This window comes from Sceloporus undulatus, chromosome 5 (assembly GCF_019175285.1).
Source record: "Sceloporus undulatus isolate JIND9_A2432 ecotype Alabama chromosome 5, SceUnd_v1.1, whole genome shotgun sequence".
Classification (NCBI taxonomy): domain Eukaryota; kingdom Metazoa; phylum Chordata; class Lepidosauria; order Squamata; family Phrynosomatidae; genus Sceloporus; species Sceloporus undulatus.
This window is the reverse complement of record NC_056526.1, coordinates 163777077-163799077: the sequence shown is the minus strand read 5'-3', so window position 1 is coordinate 163799077 and position 22001 is coordinate 163777077. Positions and strand designations below refer to the sequence as shown.

Genomic DNA, 22001 nt, shown 5'->3' with positions numbered 1-22001 from the left:
TAAGAAGAATAGACAATGAAAGGAGAAAAGCCAGCATGTAGCTCTTCCTCATGTCCTTACTCAGTTACAAACTGCCTAAATGGGACTACCATGAAGTCAACAAAATGGAATTTTTTTTTCAAATACTCTGCCCTGTAAAATCAAATCTGCATATCTGACAATAGTTTTATTTTTTGTTACTGTTCTTTTCCCCTCTTATAAAATATTAATTAGAAGCTCAAAACAAGAACCCAAAAATATATAAGAAAAAAAAACCTAATGGCTATTTGAAGTCTCAAGAAATGTGAGTTGCTTTTATTAAGTAGGCATTACGTCCTTAACTCACCCCCATAGAGAGGAAAAGAGAATCTCTCCTGTTGAGATAAAATCCTCTTATGAGGCATTTATTTATAGTACAGCTGAGAATAATGCTCCGGGGCATGCTGAAAAATAAAAGTTTGTAGAATCCTGATCATGCTTGCCCTTTCATGATGTCACTGAATTTTAAGAGCATAAGTCTCAATAGAAATAATATTTGTTTGATTTGCAACCTAGACTTAAGTAAACCATTCTACTGTAAGTATTATTATAGAGTTTCCTGTTGTAACAGTTAAACATAAAGAGTTAATATAATTTTGCACAAATGGCTTGCCTCCCTGAAATCTCTATACTGTTAGAGGCAAAATAAAATAAATTTGGATGTGTAAAGGGATAGAAAGGTAGTATTTGGGTCTGAGATCTCCTTCTCCCTTGCTCCAGTCCCCTTCTGTCTGCCTCACCACCTCTGGTTTTCATTTCACCACATCCATCACTGTCAACTTCTCAAAAGTCTCACTTCATTCAGGTCCCAGAGGCTTTGGCTCATCCTCTGAGTCCTCCAAGTTGTCCTCCAGACTGGGCATGACATCACTACTTAATTATAATAGCTAGCTATTGCATTTATGCCCTCTTTATCAAATGCATGGCAGGCAAAGTGAGGTCATGTCCTGTTTCTAAAATAGGCTTTTTTCCAAGACTATGGCATGCAAATGAATTGTAATATATGGCATAATATATTATCAGGACTTCTGCAAATGCTACTGTTCAGTATTTTTGCCAGTGTTCTTTTCTGTGCTACTGTGGATTTTTTGGGGGGGAGGGGAGGGGGGAGTCAAGGGGTTGTAGCCAAGGGTCCGTTTAGGGGAATTTTATTATTATTGTTATTAGCTCAAATATTGCAAGAGGAGGGCCTGCTACGACGGCCCTTGCAGAATCGTCTCCCGATATGTATACAGAGTAGACCAGGGGGTCCCAATAAATGGAGCTGAGACAGACTTCTAGAATTAATAACCAATTTATTTATAAGGGGAAAAACACATGCGATTCACTAGCATACACACACACATACAAGGCTCAGGAAAAGCATAGGTTAGCATGGAATAGGATTTTAGGCATCACTGGGGTGATATGTACCAGAATGTAGACTCCCTCCAGGAATTCAAATGGAATATGATGAGGATGGCATGAGGCTCAGCCATGGAATGACTGGCCAGGAGCCAGGATTCAGGAGCCAGGTCAGGGTTCAAGGGGACACAGCTTCCCCCTGAAATCCAGACTGGCCCAGTGAACAGGCAAACCTGATGATATTTATAGGCAAAATCTTGCGTCTGGCAAAGGTGCTTGATGGTGAGAACAAAGGTGTTTAATTACTTTCTTTTCACCTGGATGTCTCTGTCTGATTGTCTTAGTGGTCTTAAGCTGCTCGGACAACAGACCCTGGGAGGGGGCAAAAGCCACAGGCAAGGCAAACATTTGCTCTTCCTGGTCCTATGATAATCCTCTTATGCGACTTCCCCAGATATGATAACGTGGTTGCCCCTCAGGGGTGTGTGTACATGTCCTCATGCCTTGCTGGCAATGGTGGACAGGCTATTAGAGTTCATCTAGGGGTCATTAAGGGTTATCATTTATACCAAAATTTATATGGAGCAGCATGGGTAACAGGGTTGTATCACTTTGTCATCCCTTATTTACTCTTATCTTCCCTTGGCTCTTCTATTCAAAACGAAGAACCAAATTTTACCACTTTTTTTTATAACATTTATTGCTCCCCATAGACAGAGAGTCATTGGGAATGTGGCCAGATGAGACTCCTTTAATAAGTATTCCTGGCCTTCCTTTCTCACCATCGTAAAGCAGCATAGACTTTGTGATTTTCACAGTGTCACTGCCACCCATGCTTGTGTATGTTTCCCCCCAAAAAACATCTTTGTCTTAAGGAAAAACTATAACAAGTAAATTAATGATTTTGTCCATAATTTTGGTCCACCAAATCTGCCCTTGACTTATACATGAGGCCAACTTATACATGAGCATATATGGTACTTTGCCTTCGGAGCTTAGAAGGAAAATGCAAGGGAAGTTTATGGACTTAATATAAAGGCTACAGCAATGCTAATGAATTTCTAACTTCCTTTGATTGTAAAGGATATGCAACACAATACAATTTCAGTTGATTTGCTTCAGCACAGTGTATCTATCCTATCTCTAAGGTGGGACCTAGGATTGTTGCCCATATGAGACGAAGAACGTATCCTCCCCAGGTTGATCTCTGCTTTTTAAATCTTCAAATGTATACAAATGAAGCTCCCAACATCACCATATTTCCTGCCAGTAACTTTTCAGATCATTGAAGCCATCAGACTAGGACACTGGGAGAACAGGGTTTGAATCCCTGATCAGCTATAGAAACCCACTGGGTGATCTTGGGCAAGTCACACTCTCTCAGCCTCAGAGGAAAGCAAAAGTAAACCTTCTTCTTAACATATTCTGCCAGAAAGCCCCCTCAGGTAGTCATAAGTCAGAAATGCCAGAAATAACACAACAGCAGCAGCAGCAACGACAATAACAACATTCCATTGGCCCTTTGTAATGGTGTGAATTCCAGGTTTTACCAAACCGTGGAGACTTCATCCCGCATCAGAGCAAGAAAAACCTGCTGTTTGTGTTGGAAGGATATTGTGTATATGGTGCTATTGACCTAGGATGTGGCCAATGCTGACATTTGAAATGATGGAACACTCAGTTGGTATGCTAATGCATCTGCTTTATGGATTATTTTTAATTAACATGTACATGTTACTGGAGACAAAATAAGTTGGCATATGCTTGGGGAAGCAAGCCTGGGCCCTTCTCTACATGTAGGACTTTGAAACTGAATTTATACCACACATTTGATTGCTGTTCACTGAGTTGATAATAAGACCCATTTGACTGCGAAAAACAGAACATAAATGTGACCAAAAGACTTGAAACATTTGAAACTGTCATCATGTAAACATTTCTATATAATACATATACTGTATTAAAATACAAATGTTCGACCTGTGTAATGAACCTGAAATAAATATAAAGACGCATAACTGATTACATAAATGGCTTTCTGTTCAGGACTTGCTCTTACAAAGATAATTTGGCCACTTTGAATTCATGTCATCAGCTTTTTATACTGTGAGATAGTCAAAAGCATAATATGTGTTCTTCTGTGCTTTTATATAGTACAATGTATATATAGTACAATTCCAAAGTCAATGAGATGTAACCAGTAAGGTGTTCTAGATTGTTGTTATTTGCCTCTTAGTTGTTCATAGTAGTTGAATCAAGCTAAAGGGATGGGGGAAAAAAGTTCTGCTGAAATACATGCAATTGTGATCTTTTATAAAATTGTAGTGACTGAAATACATTAAATGTTGGCATATTTTTTACTTTATTAATATGTTATTCAAGACTATTGTCTGAAAACTATGTCATTGTGAGAATGATGAAATCATACTAATGAGAGTTTTATTGAACTTTTTAGTGATCACACCCAAGCAATTCCCAGGGATTCGAATATAACACTCCTATCAAGTTATTTGTATTGGTACTCCTTCATAATATTATGATATTCTGTTGATCAGAACATCTACTAAAATTGATTTTCTGTCTCTCATCAGCAAGATCAAAGGTTTTACTTCCTTTTAAAAATCCATCAAATATTATTAGCTATTTGACCTGGCCATTCTTGAAGAGTCATACGCTTGATGCACTGTTTTAGAATTCTACTGAATATGCAGTTTCTCTTAAGGATATGGTTTTATGGCGGTGTCCGGTGATCTCAGTTCAGTGATAAATAAAATCCATCAAACACTAATACAAATACTAATACATTTGTATTAGTATTTGATGGATAAATAAATAGATGTCTTCCTTTCTTCATCTCTGCTAATAAAACTGCATTACAAGTTTAACACTCTCAACATTCATAAAAAGAAAGTGGTAGAATAATGAATGTTTCTAGTGAATACCAAATCAATAATAATAATAATATAAAATCAATTATAAATAATATCAAGGGAATACTGAACCCCCTTGCTTTCATGCTTTAATACTGGAATGAGGATTGTGCAATCCTTCAGTTGTTGTTGAACTCCTTTGCTGGCTAAGGCTGCTGTGAATTGTAGGTTATTAACACCTGGAGGGCTGCAAAGGGCTCAAAATATTTTGCACTGTAACTGATCTAAAGAGGCTATATTATGCTCCTTAATCAGGGTGACCAGATGTCATAACCTCAAAGGAAGAAAAGGCACTGTAAAATGTAGGACATTCAAGAAAAATGTAGGAAATTACCAAATGAAAGCTAAAATCACTGATATAAATATAAGCTTATTCTTAGTCATGCTCAGAATGGAGGGCATTTTGGAATTCCTCCTAGCTAGACAGAAGGTTGAAAGGTAGGAGATGTCATGGAAAAGGAGGATATCTGGTCACCCTGTCCTTAAGGTATTATTTGCCAAGACAAGAGTCCGTTCAATGTCTGGTATTGATGTAGCACTCGATGTATGTATTTTACAGTGCATACCATCCATTAAAACAATAAAACTATTTTTACATACTATGAATTTTGCAGCAGAACAGTTGTTTTCTTTAGAATTCTACCTGATTTTTCCCAACATATAATACTTGTTAAAGTTTGGATTTGCTTTTTTTATTGCTATCTTTCTCTATATTGTTTATTTGTTATTGCTTACTGCAATATTTTCTATTGTGCTTCCCCCAGAATGGCTTTACGCCTTTATACATGGCAGCCCAAGAAAATCACATTGAAGTAGTGAAATACCTTCTGGAAAATGGAGCCAATCAGAGCACTGCTACTGAGGTACAGTACTTGGATTAAAAATGAAACAAAACAGATGTTTCTAATTTCTTTTCTCTAAAATACCATGAAGGCTAGTCTACAGACTACATGTACACATTTCTTTGTTTCTCCTGATACACTTTATGAACAGTTGTCCCAATGGAAGACCAGTTGAGATGGAAGGAGGTTTAAGCTTTGTCTTCTCCAGCACCATTTGTTCAAAGTAATTCCTACTCTTAATTTAGGATGATATTTCACCTGTAAAAAAAAAAAAGGGGGGGGAATATGGAATCCACTGACAGAATAATTGATTGGAAATATGTTATTAGCATACAAGAACTGAAATGATTTAACAAACAAAGCTCATTTTAAACCATTATGCACATGGGGCAAGAATAAAAAACACATAGCCTTCATGTATATACATGGGTGGGATCAAAGCTGGCAGTAACTGATGAAAAATAGATTTGGGTTTCTAGACTAATGAAAATGTTGAGCCAAAGTGAAGCTGGTTGATCTGAGATTTCAGGAAATGCAGTAACTTCAAACACATGGTTTTCAACTCTGATCATTGTCCTAAGCTGATAAAAGGCAATGAAGCCACTTGTGCTCTAGTGACTATAAAAACTATCACACACATTTTTCTCCCGAGTTGGGCATAGACATAAACTGCTTAAAAATGGATGTTGAGTGTTCACTTGTGTATTACTGGATATTTTGCACTACTATATTAATATTATTCCTATCCCGTTTCTTCATTTATTTAGATCCAGAGAAGTCTGGATCAGGTATGCAGTGCCTCTGAGCTGGGCATGGGGGCATGTAAAAACATGCGTTTTTAAGTGGTTTACACCTGTGCCCAGCTCAGGAGAAGAATGTGTGTGACAATCTCCATAGATAGAACTAAGAGTTCTTTGAGATTACAAGCCTGAGGGGGTGTTTCCACTTGGCAGATAAAACGGATTATATTGGCGCAATTCTGATTCAGATTATGTTCTGGGAATAATTCGAATTTTTTCCATCGTTTCCATTATGAAAACGGGCAAATTACCTCGATTCATTTAGACCCTATTTTCGTTCCCATTTATTTTAAATCGCTTTATTTTAAAGCAGATTAATTTGTTCCCCGTTTCCATTTGTGTCTGCAAGCTGTCAATCAAGTGTGTAGGCTTCAGACGTCACAAGTCTTGGGTTTTTTTTGGGGGGGGGCAGCCAATGAAAATTGGCTGCATCCAAGACTCTTCTGTTGTGTCTCCCCACACTAGAAGGAGCCTCTATTTGTCCTAAACCCCTTGCTCTTCTGTGTCTCCCCATATTAACTGCCATAACTCAGTGCTAGGGAATCCTGAGAATGGTAGTTTATTATGGCACCAGCACTCTCTGGCAGAGGAGGATAAATGTCTCACAAACACAACAGTTCCCATAGTTCCTTAGTCCTGAGCCAGGGCAGGTTAAGGGGTCTCAAACTGTATTATTTCTACAGTGGGTTTTGAAATACAGAGGGGTTTTTCATAAATTAAAAAAGTTGTTACTTTATAATTTACTTTAGAAATATATATACACACACACACACACACAAAACCTACTGTTTCAGTGGAGAGAGACTCTGCATCCAAAGCCCAGGCTTGGTAAATCGAATCAAAGGGGAAAGGCAGTGGGCTTCAGTGGGGAGAGACTCTTTGGGGAAGAGAGAAGAGAAGGCTCGATCCCCCCCCTCAGATCCCTTGGTGTCCAGGCTCTCCTGTGTCTTCCCATAGTTCCTCTGTGAAAGAGAGAAGGAGCCTCCATTCCCCCAAATCCCTTTGCCTGCCCCATTGCTCCCTGGGCTGTCTGGGGGGCGATCAAGCAGGCATGTCCTGCAAAGCCCATCTGCTGCTCAAGGGCTCAGGCAGAGGCAGAAAAAGAAAAAATAATAGTTAAAAATGGTGTTCAATGGCTCTCCTCACACATTGGTCTATGAATGTGGAGCAGAGGGGAGGTTGCAGTCCACTGGGGTAAAGGCTATGCAAATGGAAGAAAATGGCACTGGCGATGCAGAAAGAGAACAAAGACCCCAGGCCAGCCCCTTGAGCGCTGCTCCTCCCATCTCCAGGTTCCCGAATCAGACACCCTTGTCGTTCCCATTCGTATACCGCGAATTGGACCCCAGGAGCAAAAATAATCCACGTTAAAACCTACTATTTTTTTAAACCGGTTTATAGGCATATAATCTGGATTATACAATAAAACCCAAATCAGATTTGAAACTGAATGAGAACAATTCTGGGGCAATGCAGATCGGATTCAGGGTTAAATGGGAACGATGCCCCCTTAATTCGCATCCCAATCGGCGTTTTAGGCCAGTGGGAACGCCACCTGAATCTTTAGGAAGAATGAATAGTCTGAAATAAAGATCTTGTCCTGGATTTCAGTTATCTATCAGTTTTCTATGTAAGAATAGGGGAAAAAAGGAGCTGCAGTGTGATAGATGATTACACAGGAGTGTCACAAAGAACCAGACTGCAAGAAGGAAAAGGAATTGCAAATCTAAATAAATGAAGAAATACAGTAGGAATAGTATTGCAAAATACCAGTAATACACAAGTGAACACACAACAATCATATGCATATCAATATGTTAAAAACAAATACTACAGTCAATTATATTCAAGGCATATGTGGCTTGAATAAAGTTCACATATGTAAAAGACGTATACATAGAATCATAGAGTTGGAAGAGACAGCTAGATAGAAGCTTAACAATCAATTGCATGTTGATAGAATACTGCAATTTGTAGTCCTATGGTGGGAGAAAGGCAAGATACAAATAAAGTAATAGAAACAAGCTATAACTAGCTCTATTGCTATAGTTCAGAGCAGTGGATAGGAATTCGCTAACAAAGAATTCTGATTACCCCATTAAACTACAAATTGTAAGAATCCTTAAACTGTGTAATATAGCTCCATTCTAAAATTCCATCACTCTGTGTTAATTTATCCTACTATGGTGTTAACATCTGCCATAGGAATAGAATGGACAAGTATTTCTACATGGAGAACTTTGTATATCCCCACAATGCTTTTCCACTTTTAGCAGTCAGGCAATGTGAAGTGGTCCCTTATCGATTCCGTCATTTGACACCTGCTGTGGTATGGCATGAACCTACCAAAGGGCATTCTACATAGTATGACATTTATTGGAGTTGCACTCAAGCCAAGCTAGTCTTTATTAACAGCTGTTTTGCCATCCTTTCATTCAGTGGATATTATTTCATTGGATGAAGGCTCTTAAAATAATCTTTTCTGTTGCTGGGATGGATTGAGATCATGTTACCATTGCAGATTTGCTGGGGTATGAAGTCCTGTGAGGTTGCTAAGCAACTGGACAAAAACAGTATTCGTAAAAGAATTGCTGAATGTCTTGAAACTCAGAGTGGTGTGTGTTCACGAGGGTGTGTGAGAGTGTGTGTGACAGAGATGTCACAGTTTTATTTACAACTCCCCCAGAATATATTACCTCAAATATATTAATATGAAGCTTATGGTTTGGCCCACAACCCCAGCCTCTTTCCAGACTAATTAAATTGCCCCATTTTAGATTAATTTAGAGTATTGTGATCTGGTAATACTAAGAAAGAATAGCAGTTATGTTATTCTAAAGCAGGAAGGCATGAAAAGAATGAGGCCTTTTCTACGTGGATATAAAACCTTCCCATAAAAGAAAAACAGTGATATCTGCCTATTTGGAACAAAACCTCTCCCACACCCTCAAGCATTGGCTTATGGAAATCATAGGGTTATCTCAGACAGCTGACACTAAATTGATAGTGCTAGATGATCACAATTCAGACAACATTCTATCAGACAGACATCAAGCTCTACTCCGTGGGATTTTATCTTTTATTCTCTAACAACCATCCTTTTCATTGCTGTTGCTATGCTGTTGCTATGTGGCTTCAAATTAACTTTGATTTATGCTGACCCTATCCTAGGGTTTTCTTGGAAACAAAATATTCAGAGGAGGTTCGCCATGGCAAACTTGGGCTGAGAGAGTGTTACTTGTTGGAAGTCACCCAGTACATTTTAATTGCAAAACAATGATTTGAATCCTGGTCTCCCAGAGTTTTAGTTCAACACTCAAAGCATTACATCACTCTGTCTCCTGTACATTGTTCTGTATCCTGATTTGAAAATTGAAATATTTCACAGGGCTACCCATGTCTCCAGTTAAGGGGTAGGAGACAATTTTATTCAGTTCACACATCAGCCAGGACTTAGATTTCTCAAATCAACATGCAAACTGGAACATAATTATTTCCTAGATAATGTCACAGAATTTTGTAGTACAGGCCTCTGAACAAAAAATGCAAATAAGAACATGTAGATCACACAACAGTGCATACAAAAAGAATATATTAGTGGGAAATGCACAAATACTGTATCAAGGAAACTTGCTTCCAAAAACTGTATTCACTGTGCAAATGTGTGAACAAAAATGACTTTATTAGGGAACATACACATATTATTTCGAAACTGAAATCTGATGCAGATAGAAGATGGAATGGACAGTGGAGAAATTGAAAAAAATCCCTGAAACCAATGGATTTATCAGTACGTACTTGGGACCAGACCTTTGTGCAGGATCTCCAGAGAAAGGATGGTAGATGAGAAAAAATAGCAGATGAGAAATAGACATTTAACAGTTGTATATTTCCTAATTGTTTTCTACCAAACACTCCTGCTTTTTGCCTTTTCTTTTACCAGGCTATACCTCCTGAGCTCTTAGTTTCAGCTTTGTATCTCAAGGTTATTATGAAGGGATTTAATGGGTTGTGGTAATAATTTTTTTAATGATCTGAAGTTTAATTAAGAGTTTGCTGCACGTTCTCCTGAGCAGCTGGAGTCTTTAAAAAAAGTTTGTTCCACTTTAATTATAAATGAATATGAAAAGATTGGTAAAATGTAAAATTTCACAATGCAGTATAATGTTCTTTCTGGAAATGGGGTCATCTTTCTTAACGCAAATTAAGTTATTGCTCTCACTGATTGGCTGTCTGTTTCCAAGGTTTAATTTTTCACTCTGAGTTTAATAAATATTTGCTCAGTGTAGCATTCAATTATTATTACTGAGTAAGGCCATTTTAGATTCTGGGATAAATGGTTTACTGTATCTAATGGTTTACTGTATTTAAATCCAGTGTAATATTACTAGAGGAAGACAATGTGGTGCCACAATCCCTTTCATTTTTTCCTGCTGGGGAAGGAATAGCACAGTTGTCATAATGATCTCAAGGTATGCAACTTGTTGCATAGCTAGGTATGCATTGTGTATGGTTTGTGAAACTGTTTGTGTAACAAGTCCAATATTTGTTTGCAGAACTGACAGTCCAACTAAAAACAATTAAATTTCCCATGTGCATCATCTGGAACTAGGTAACCATGAGTGCACTGTCATTTTCACCAGCAGAATGATGTGTTTGGGATTGTGGTTTTGAAGATGTTGCTGTTTTTATTGTTGTGTGCCTTCAGGTCGTTTCCAACTTATGGCAAAATTTGTCCAGAGGAAGTTTGCCATTGCCTTCCCCTGAGGCTGAGAGACTGTGACTTGGCCAAGGCCCGGTGTTTTTCATGGCTGAACTGGGAATTGAGCCCTGGTCTACAGAGTCATAGTCCAACAATCAAGCTACAGCTCTTTAATGATCATGTGTATTACTCTAAAATGTGCTAAGCCAGCCTTGATGTATTGGGATTGGAGTGGGATCCCCCTCATTCTGCTAATGGTTCCCTAGATTTTCTCTCTCTAGAATTCTGCTTCAATGACACCACTGCTAGACTGACGTGGTATATTTTCTTTCTGCTGCAACAGGATGGCTTCACTCCATTAGCAGTTGCATTGCAGCAAGGTCACAATCAAGCAGTGGCTATCCTTCTAGAGAATGACACGAAAGGGAAAGTCCGTTTGCCGGCATTGCACATCGCTGCCAGGAAAGATGACACCAAGTCAGCAGCACTTCTGCTCCAGAATGATCACAATGCTGATGTTCAGTCTAAGGTAAAAAAAATAGCTTTGTCTTTGTCGCTGTTCAATAGTGTTGGAGCATCACCAAAAGTGAGTGATTCTGGAGCTGCTTCAAACATTGAGCGGGACAACTACTTGCCTCTAGGGAGGAACTGCAGTCGATTGCACTTCCCCGTGTAATCACTGGTTTGTTTGTTTTTATTAAAATCACATTCATGTGTTATATTTTTAAGCGTATGCATAAAACACCTCATATTTACACCCAAGATGAATAATGTATTAGGCAGCCCTATGAAATTCATATTCCATTCCATTTCTATAAAAAGATTAATTCAAATAATACAGCTTCTTTTGTGGCAGGGGTTGCTGAAACCAGTATTTTTAATCTCCTCTTTATCATGGAGCTCAAGGAAGACTAGAATAGCTATTCAAAATAAAATAGTTTTTTTATGATTCAGTTTTACTGTTTTCTTTAAAGAGTTCTTTAAATGGGCACTTGAGAAATGAAATCCACAATTGCCCTCTCTATGATTGGTATTTCAAGTTCATTCTTTGTAAATTTGGTAACATACCAGGGCAAAACAATTATTGAAACAATGTTGTTCTTGAGTAGAATACTGGTTTGTGGCCCATGAGAATGTGTGTTGCATACATTTAAATTTTAAACTAATCCATGATAGTCAGTCTTTTCTTCCATAACAACAGAGTAATTCTTTTCAGTGGACAACTTGGTTCTCTGTTTTTCTGATAATCAGTAATATCTTTCCTTTTTTCTCCAATACATGCTGCAACAGATGATGGTGAATAGGACAACTGAGGTACCAAAAACATGGTTTTCTTAATCTGCTTCCTCTCACCCCTATGGATAAATACATTCCTATGATGTAGGAGTTCCCTTCAGGATACAGGTGTATCCTCACTGCAGAATTAAAGCAGTTTGATGCCACTTTAATTGCTATGACTCTATCCTACAGTATCCTGGGTCTCGTAGTTTGGTAAGGTATTCAGGCTGGTATATCAGAGACCTCTGATGCCTTACCAAACTACAAATTCCAGAACTCTGTCATGGCAGTTAAAGTGATGTCAAACTGTTTTAATTCTGCTGTGTGGATACAGCCCGAGTCTTCCTTCCTTTCTAATCTGCACAGATGGTAACCATTTTCTGTTTTCTATTCTGGTTTTACTCTTTCCCACCCCCTTTATTGCTTTTACAGCTTTCAGACAGGCTGCATTTTCATTTTACTCCTAGAACTTTGCATTAGAAATAAACTTTGAAGGTATTTTTAAATACAGTACAATGTAATATAAAACTGTAAATCTAGCACTAAGAGTAAAGTACAGTATAGTAGCTATGGATAGTTGTTCTAAGGTGACTGTTGGCATATTTGTGGCTTTCAGGGGTGGACTCCCCCACCCGCAAGCTGTAGACACCCCATTCACCTTATACACTCTTCATCATTTCTCACAGGTTTCAACTTCTGTGACAGGTTTAAATACTTGAATCAGTTCTCTTTCAATTCAAATGGGAGACCTATCCCACTTCATAAATGTTGATGGTTTCCCACATGGCTACTGTTTGCTTTTTTTAAAAGCTGTTTTAAAAGCTGTTATGCTTTTAAAAACTACATCAGCCCACATATATTAAGTCCATGGCATACAATGGTGTAGTTCAAATGCAGAATGTGCTACCATTAGGGCTGATCTGAATTTTCATAAATAAAGACGTATATGCCAACATTCATAACAGTAGGAAAGGTGTGGGGTTGTTTTCTTTTATGAAACAATTTATTTGTTTTGCATAGTGTCTGCAGCTGGGAGAAGCAATGTTTTAGAACTGTTTATAAAAAGAAGGTTTAGAGGTTGCTCATTTGGATCATGGACTTTATCCAAAGGTGATTTTTTATTAACTTGTTCAAGGACTGAATAGCTCCTTGTTTCCATTGGTTGAGAGTATCAGCTAAGGGATTTCTCAGGTCTCTGGAGCTTTTAAAACACAACCAGTGAGGGAATCAGGTGAAACAACATAGGAGTTTATCACACGGGGGAAATCCCATGCAAAAACGGGATTTAAAGGGCAGAAATAAAATGCAAAAACTGGTTGATTTTCACATATGTTGTTGTTAAACTTGTGTTAACTCGGACAAAAGTAAACAAAAGACAAACATTTTTGCTTTTGGGTTTTTCTGGAAGTCAAAAAGAGTGGCTTTTGTCTACTTTCTCTCCACTTTCCGTTCGGTTTAACATTAGTTTAACAATGACGCTGTGTCAAAACCAACCCACTTTTGTGGGGTTTTTCCCAATTTAAACCCCGTTTTTTTGCACAGGATTTCTCCCATGTGATAAACTCCATAGACATACAGAGGACTTGGTATTAAAGGCCCAAGATAGACCGCCTGAAAATGGCAGTCTGCAGGCGTCCGTTTTAACTCCAGAGGGACGCCACAGCCGCCAAACTGCGTGATGTCCCTCTGGAATAAAAATAATCCATTTTTTCCAGGTTCTTTTTGTGGCACCTGGGTTATGTCATGCGTGCGCCACTGGCACCCTTGTGACATAATCGATGCACAGTGATGTGTGGATGCTGCCGTCGCTTACGTCAAGATGGTGGCACCCATGTGGATGGGATGCCGCCATTAGGCCGCCGCCATGCCGTGCTAGGGTTGGGGACCGTACGGTTGGTGCGCAGTCCCTAATCCTATAATCAGCTGTGGCATGCCGCTTCGGGACCATCTGTCCCGGGCCAAAGACGCATAAAAGGGAGCTCTGTTTTAATTCTCTAAGCTGCATTTGTATGCAGGATATGAATAGCTGGTTATGCTTTGGAAGACAATTTTATGAATCCAGCTGCTAGACTCAACTAGAATATAACCACTGAATTATTTACTGAATAATAAGCAAACACCTATGGATTAAGTAGATCTACTATAGTTAGAACAAACAATCTTGGATTCGTATTCTACTATTTATTCTGATATACTCTGGAAAGGCTCAATAGGAATAATCTTTGGCTTTCCCATGGGAGGTAGGGACTAATGTCCCATTGGTCTTTTAAAAAAATTCAAGGTTTTCAGAAAACAATAAAGAGTTTTGTTAAAGTTCATAAGAAATAAATAAAAAGCCCAGATGACATAGCATCCTTTACAAGTAAAAACACACACTTTACAAAACTTTTGGACAAAAAGTAACCTTTCCTAGCTATGATTTTTATAATTGTAAACTTAGCTGGGGAACCCTGCTTGCTCAGAAGTTGAAATTCTGAGTTTCTTGAAAGTCTCTTGTCCTGATTGCATCAAAATTTGTCTTTTAATTTGGTCAGAAGGCTAAAAGAATATGTCTGAACTAATAAAAAATGAAATCTTGCACATATTTAATCAGTGTACAAATAGATGGTGTCTTTATTTACCCATTAGAGAAGAAAGTAAGCTTGGGTTTGTGTTATCATAGCAGGTTTACATGGAGTAAAATAATGCTTGGGATTAATATGCCCTCCACTTCTAAAAAATAAACACTTCCCTATGCAAAAAATCCCCTAGTGCTTTCTGATTAGGACTCACTGTTTATTTTTGCTTTTCAGAGTGGCTTCACACCTTTGCACATAGCAGCACACTATGGAAATGTTAATGTAGCAACACTTCTGCTCAACCGAGGAGCTGTTGTGGACTTCACAGCAAGGGTATGAATGGTTTTCTCTTTTTTTATACCTGTATATGGAAAGAACAAGTGAAAAGGGTAGATAAACTTTTGTAAAATGTCTAGTGCGGACCTGGGATCCATGCCCTTGAATACACGTGGAGGGCACCCTTGCTGTGCACATGGGACGTGCTCCATTCAAGACTCTGGGGCTTGAATAAGTGCATTTTTACATGGGGGTCCAGAAAGGATCGCCTGTGAAAACGGAGGTTCAACTGTATTTTAAAACAAGAAATTAGGGTGGGAATGCTAAGATGTTTTCATTTAGAGATCTGTTTGAATATTTACTTGAAGCAAATAATCCTTACATGTATTCTGCAGAAGCTGAGCTGCAAGTAGACCATTCTTTGCAGTTAGAAGATAGCTGATTATAATAAATCAGTCTTTCCAGAGTGTATTTGTATATGGTCATAAACAATATCCATTTCTGTGCACGCAGACTCACTCGCAATTGCGCACACACACACACACACACACACACACATGCACACTTACATAAATAATTAATAGCACTCTGGAAAAGCTATTGTGGAACATATACCATACAAACATTACTCTGCATATATCAGAGATCTTGGTCCCAATTAGAATAAACCCATGGACCTTATGTTAAATATGTCTCATAAGCCCTTATGTTAAATATGTCTCACAGTTACTACAGTGGAAGTAATTTAGTAAGGGATAACATTAGATTTATCCCTCTGCATCTTTTATATACTGATGCTGCATTTCAACTAGTTGGGAAATATTCAGGTGAAAGTAGATTGCATTTCTTAAACTACCTTAATAATGATTTAATTTCATCTAAACATAAATTGCTGGAAATTCAAGGTCCAACTATATGGCACTCCCTCATAGGATATATAGCTGATGGATATCAGCATGCTTCCCTACTATGGTACCCAGTTTATGGAACCTGCTATCTCAGAGGATCCATCTGGATCCTTTCCTTCTTCTCTTTGAGCAGGCAGTGAAAACCTATTCATTTCAGTAGCTTTGAAAAGGGTACCAAGTGGGTTTTAAAACTATGGTTGGATATTGATGAAGTGTTGCAAATTATTGTTTTGTGTTTTATTAATTATCTTAGCTATTTGGAATACTTTTGAAATAGGAAAAGGGAGAATAGGGCAAAAGCCTATAAATCAGTCAGTAAAATTCACCCAAGGCCTGGAACAGATGGTCCAAAAGAAGCGACTGGAGGCTGCTCCGGCTGTGATCAAGCTGGGACTGCAGCAACCACACAGCCTGCTCCTGAAGCAGTCTGCTTTCTCATTCCCAAATAGTGACTCCAGGAGTCAGATTCCTTTTTGATCCAGTCCAGAGGACTGGATCATGGTGCTGGTGTGGCATCCAGCCACTTTGAGGGCATTCATCGTTTGAACGCCACAGCTTTAAAGCAGCTGGAAGCTGCCTTATTTAGCCTGTGCATTTCGGGTCTAAGGCCTGTTACAGACTGCCAAAATAAAGCTGCTTCGGGTCTCTTTGGAGATATGCTATTTAAATGATGCATGAGTCCTAAGAGTCCGGAGGTTGCGCCAAAGCCACACTCCATTCCTAAGCACTGGAGTGCAGCTTTGGTGCAGCTTCCGGATTCTTAGGATGCATGCATCATTTAAACAGCATACCTCCAAAGAGACCCGAAGCAGCTTTATTTTGGCAGTCTGTAACAGGCCTAAGTTACACAAATAAGTATTATGTGATGTCCTCTCTTCATCTTTGTGCATTGCTAGAAATGTGTACACACAACACTTTAAAAATAGCTGCCATGATAAAGATTAAGAAGAATAATCTGGGTTGCATTCTGTATACTAGGACTGGACAAATTGTGACCATGAAAATGTTGTTGAATTCCATTTTCTGTTAGCTCTTGCCAGCTTGGCCACTGCTGAGTTACTATCAGAGTAGCAGTTCACCATCATCATCTGGAGGGAGATGGTTCCTCATTCTTAACATGTACATGTTACTTGAGAGTATGTCCAATGGCTCTCAGTAGGGCTTGTTTAGTAGATGACCTTAGAATTGTACTTTAGTGTTCTCTATTCCCATCTCACGGAACTGAATGCTTGGTCACCAGTATTCTTAGTAGGCTATCGGTGATTGGATTCATCTGCTGTGTGCACCATCACACATATTATTGAGTTGGGATATCAGAGTGCTTTTTTTTTAAAAAAAATATCTGAACCTTATTATATTGCTTTGTAGAGGACTCATATTCAAAGTTTGTCTAATTCTTCTTAAAATTCAAGCTTTTCCAGTAATGTGTTCCCTGTTTTTTCTATCAAGGGAGTTTTTGAATGATCCAAAATATGTATAAGGAAAACTATTGAAAACCAAGGGTGACACACAGTCTTTTCATTAGACTTTTACCTTAATAAGGAAAATTTTAAATCTGATGTAGATGATAATAGGCTTCATTGTGTTTGAGCTAACATGCTGTAAATGTTTCCCATGTATTTCAGTACACTGATCTGTTATGAATATTTATTATTGTGGACATCTTGTCTTCCATGCTATGCAAATGTGATGTTTGATGTTCCAGTACCTTTTTTTGTTGTTGCCTTAGATGGGATACCCCCCCAACTCTCATTAACTTTATAAAAATATACCAAACTAAATATATAATCTTATATTATTGCATTCAAAGTGAGTAATTTTATATATTACCAACTAGCAACTTGTTTCAGTACTCAGCATATGTTAAAAAGCTTACGTAGTTGTAAAATTACCACTGATTTCCAATTCTCATGAAGTATAGCTGGAGGGCTGAACTTTTGTATATTCATATTATATATGCAACATAAAACAGCTGTTCTATCCAGAAACCTCTTATTAGCAGTCTTTACAAATCATTGCAGTTAAAAAATTTCCTCAAGATAGAATAGTGCTTACTGTTTTTTGTATGCTGTGATACATCCTTGCATATCTTCTATACCATGTCATGTCAAAACGCAACTCATTCCCATTAAACCTCTTCAAGTCCATCATGCTTTTTGTTTGTTCTTTTCATGGTGTAGAATGGAATCACTCCACTGCATGTGGCTTCCAAAAGGGGAAACACAAACATGGTGAAGCTCTTGTTGGATCGTGGAGGGCAGATCGATGCTAAAACCAGGGTGAGTGTTTCTATTCCCTCCTGTATGTCCTCATGTTTCTTTGTTCAGGTATGGTCCTAAAGTCTCAAAGTCAAGGTATATTCCTTGAGTCCTTGAGAGAACTCCAATTCCAATAGTAAACTAACTTGAGAGGCTTGAAATTAAAGGTTTACTTCTGTGACAGAAATTATAGTTACACTCATAGAAGATATTTTGCTGATGAAAGGAGGTTTTTGCTTCCATGAATGGAAACTGTTTCTGTTTGCAGAGTGAAAACTTTGGATCCAAGCCAGATTATCAGCTTTGTTCCTTGTTCTATTTATTTATATCCTATATTGTTCAGACAGGCTAACAGTTCAAGATGGTGTTTTGTGATTTACATGTAAAGGGATGCATCCAAACATGGCTTCGTGCTAATAGAAAGCGTTTTCCCTTGCACAAAGCAGGACATTTTTAATTTTAATTGATTCATATTACCTATTGCTGCTTTCCACAGAACATTTCTTTGTGTTCCCCAGTTCTCAAGAGCGGCTTTGGGAGAATAAAGATGCTGCATTTGGTAGGAGGGATTTGTGTAAATTGAGTTCCACACACTGTGCAAGCAGAGGAGCTTCCAAATTAGCATAGGTGTGCACAGATTTTTTGGGGGGGGGGGGGGGGGGGGGGGGACTTAGTGCAGTATGGCTGCTGACTGAGGGGGTTTAGGGCTGTGCAAGGGCATGCACACAGATGCACCAGAAATCCTTCAAGTCATGGCTAGAGGCAGACTCCACTGGGACCCCTATGCCAGGAGCAACTAAAAAAGAAAGACTATCTCAAAAAAAGGAAAGGAACAGAGAAATTAAGTAGAACAAGATGATGAGAGCATTGATAAGCACTCTCATCCTCTTGCTCTACTCAGTCTTGCTGTTCCTTTCCTTTTTTTTTGAGATAGCCTTTCTTTTGTGAATGCTGTGAGTTACAAGTAGTTACAAACAGTATTTCCTTCAGATGTTCTATCTTTCTGCCATTGTGAACATCTCTTGGTTGCTGGATGGGGTCTGAAGTGACGTTTTTCTCTCAGCATGCCATTTTGCAAAGCAAGAGGAAAGGATGATTGAAAAGTATGTCAGAAAGGGAAGTTCCATCTCTAATGAACTAGGCTCTAAATGCATCACCCTCTCTTCATTCACTCTTTCCCTCTCCACCCTTATAATTGAACAGTAAGGTTGAGTCTTAAGCAAATAATGCTTAAGAATGCCTCCTGGATCCAAGGTAGAGGCTATAAACTCAGCAGAAAGAGCTTGGGGATGGACATTGATTATAGTTATGAAATGTGAAAGACAAAAAACTGTGTTAGCAAAAATATTCCATAATCAGCATCAAGGGATTAAAATAATAATAATAAAACAAGTTAAAACCAATGTATCCATCACCACTGTCCTTCAAGTATTATCTCAAAAATCTACTTAGTGCTGGTGTGCAGAGATATTTAGAAATGTTTCCACTTACTGATTAACCCACTAGGAAACCCCTATGTACTTCAGATGATTCCAAGATGTTACCTCACTTTATATGCTGCAGTGAGTAGACAATTTGCAGTGGGTAGACAGTCAGCACTTCTGGGGCAGGAAAGAGGAAAGACCTCTCTTGCAGTGAAGATGACTGCTATTGCTGCACTACCTCAAAAGAACCCTGTGGTTCTTAGAAATATAATTTATCATAATCAAGAAATCCCATAATTACCCTAGCGATACTACAAGCCAAATTGTGAGTCTTGAATCCAACAGAGATTATTCATGTCCCCTTTGTATAAGATGAAAATATATTTTTTCCAGATTTATTTTTGTTTTAAATTGTTCTGTACAGTACTGTTCTACTGTGGCCCAATAGGTCATTGTTTATTGGAACAAACGGTACCCGGCGAAATGGTTCGATGGCCTTCTTAAATATAGAACAACTTTTTATGTTCCCTATTCCTAGGCTGCATCCACACTGTATAAACAATCCAGTTTGAAATGACTTTAACTACCATGGCTCAATATGTATTATGAAATTCTTGGAATTGTAGGTTGTCGAGGCACCAGATCTCTCTGACAGAGAAAACTAAATGTCTCGCAAAACCACAGTTCCCAGAATTCCAAACATTGAGCCATGGCAGTTAAAGCAGTTATTTCTGCAGTGTGGGTGCAGTCCTTTACAATTGGACTGTATTTCTAGAATTGGACTGTATGTTGCAAAAGAGAGTTGTAATAGTGTTGTAGAAACAGATCGTTATGTACTAGAAATAAAGGGAAGGAAAAGAGGGAGAGAGTCATTTATGCATAAAATGGCGGAGGGCAAGCAAGTTGATTCATGCCACTTTAGTTCTGGGATCTAGTTACAGACATAAGTATTTTAAAAGCTTAGTTCAGGCATCTCCTCCATTCAACCATGAAAGTCCACAGGGATTATACAAGTCACATCTTACATCCCTTATACATTATTTCATATCTTCTGAACTTGGCACATTGCTAAACCAGCCAGATCAAAGTGCAGTCCTAGACTGCATGATCTTTCCAAGACCACTTCCATCTTCTGACAAAGAATCTAATTTTAAAAGGCTTCTATTGTCTGGCTTATCACCCTTGTCAGCTGGTAGTGTGGCTCAAAGCTGCCAACGTACAGGCACTGACATAAAATCTAGAGAGCATCTCAAAGCTCTGGCATTTTAATTTGCACAGGTGGAGTATCATCTTTTATTTGTACTCTTGAGGGGCAGGTGGTAACAGCTTTGCACACTTTTCATTGTGGGAGGTTAGAGCATTTGAGCATTATTTGTCAGTGTCACGCCATTGTGATGTTCTTGTGTCAGGCTTGTACTTCTGTTTTGTTCATTTGTTTAACCATTGCTTTGTTTTGCTATGACCACAAGTAAATAGGCTAATAAAAAGCCACATTAGAAAGCTGACATTTCCCAGTTATCAAGAATTCTGCTGTTTTTCTGGAATCCATACTAAGATGAAACACAAGTCTTTTGACTGAGTCTGGTTTCAGCTTTTCTCAACAGGAGATACGAATGACTTAAAATACTTTTAAAAGTATTAATACTTTTAATGAATTGAAAAGTAAATATGCTTTGGCTACAAGGAGGATGTTAGCCTTGGGCAAACTTCAAGAGAGAGGTTTTCTGCTGTTAAGAAAAACAACAAAGAGGAGAAAACAAAAAGAAAACAATAAATAAAACACAGGAGAACATAGCCAACTATTCTCAAGCAAAAGTTTTAATTATCTTGGCAGACTGTACAAGACTGCAATACAAAGTATATTAATAAATTCCAAACAGGTTCCTCATATGTGTGAGAGTGTGTATAACTTTAGGGACTGCCATTAAGCATTCTGTCCCCCCCCCTCCCCATGTTACTGAATAACCTGAAAGGAAAAACAAAACAACCATAGCTCTATCAGAGGTGGCTTTCACTGGTATGCTTACTGAGCTGGAATTCAGGCACCCTGTACATATTTGTCTTCTCAAAGGTCTTCACCTTCCAGGTCCAAAACATTTGTTTCTTAGGAACAGCTGGCAATTGCTAATTATGGCTATAAAGCCTACCAGTCCCTTGTGGTTTGTTACACTACCCTTGCTACTCTGTTTCCTCTTTGTAGGTAGAAAATAGGACCAGGCCATCAAATTGTCTAGAATCATGGCAACACCTGGATTTGTAGTTAGGACTATAGCTAGAATCAGGACTCACCACAGTCCCAAACTGCTGAGAGGAACTAAATCCAAGTACACTCAGGCCTCCATATCCACATTTTTTATTCACTGATTCACACATCCATGGCTTGAAAATACTTTAAAATATTTAAATTACAATAAAAAAACCTTGATTTTACAATTTTGTATAAGAGACACCATTTTACTATCCTATTATATTTAACGGGACTTGAGCAACCTCAGATTTTGGTATCCACAGGGGGTCCTGGAACCAAACTCCAGAGGATATCAAGGGCCCCACTGTATAGCTATTTAAAGAGGTTCCAGTATGCACAAATACAGCCAGTACCAAAGCCCATTTAATTTTAATACATTTCACTTAAAAAGTCCCCTAGAAATCACAGCTGTTAA

The 22001-nt window shown here is 38.4% G+C and overlaps 1 protein-coding gene across 1 annotated transcript in view; it reads left to right on the top strand.

Moving 5' to 3' along the window:
- Positions 1–22001, top strand: part of ANK2 (ankyrin 2) — a 198655-nt gene that overhangs the window by 56155 nt on the left and 120499 nt on the right. The window contains exons 5-8 of the mRNA XM_042470313.1: positions 5057–5155; positions 10980–11165; positions 14707–14805; positions 17837–17935. Of these exons, the coding sequence (XP_042326247.1) occupies positions 5057–5155; positions 10980–11165; positions 14707–14805; positions 17837–17935 (483 nt within the window). The remainder of the gene's footprint in view (positions 1–5056; positions 5156–10979; positions 11166–14706; positions 14806–17836; positions 17936–22001) is intronic.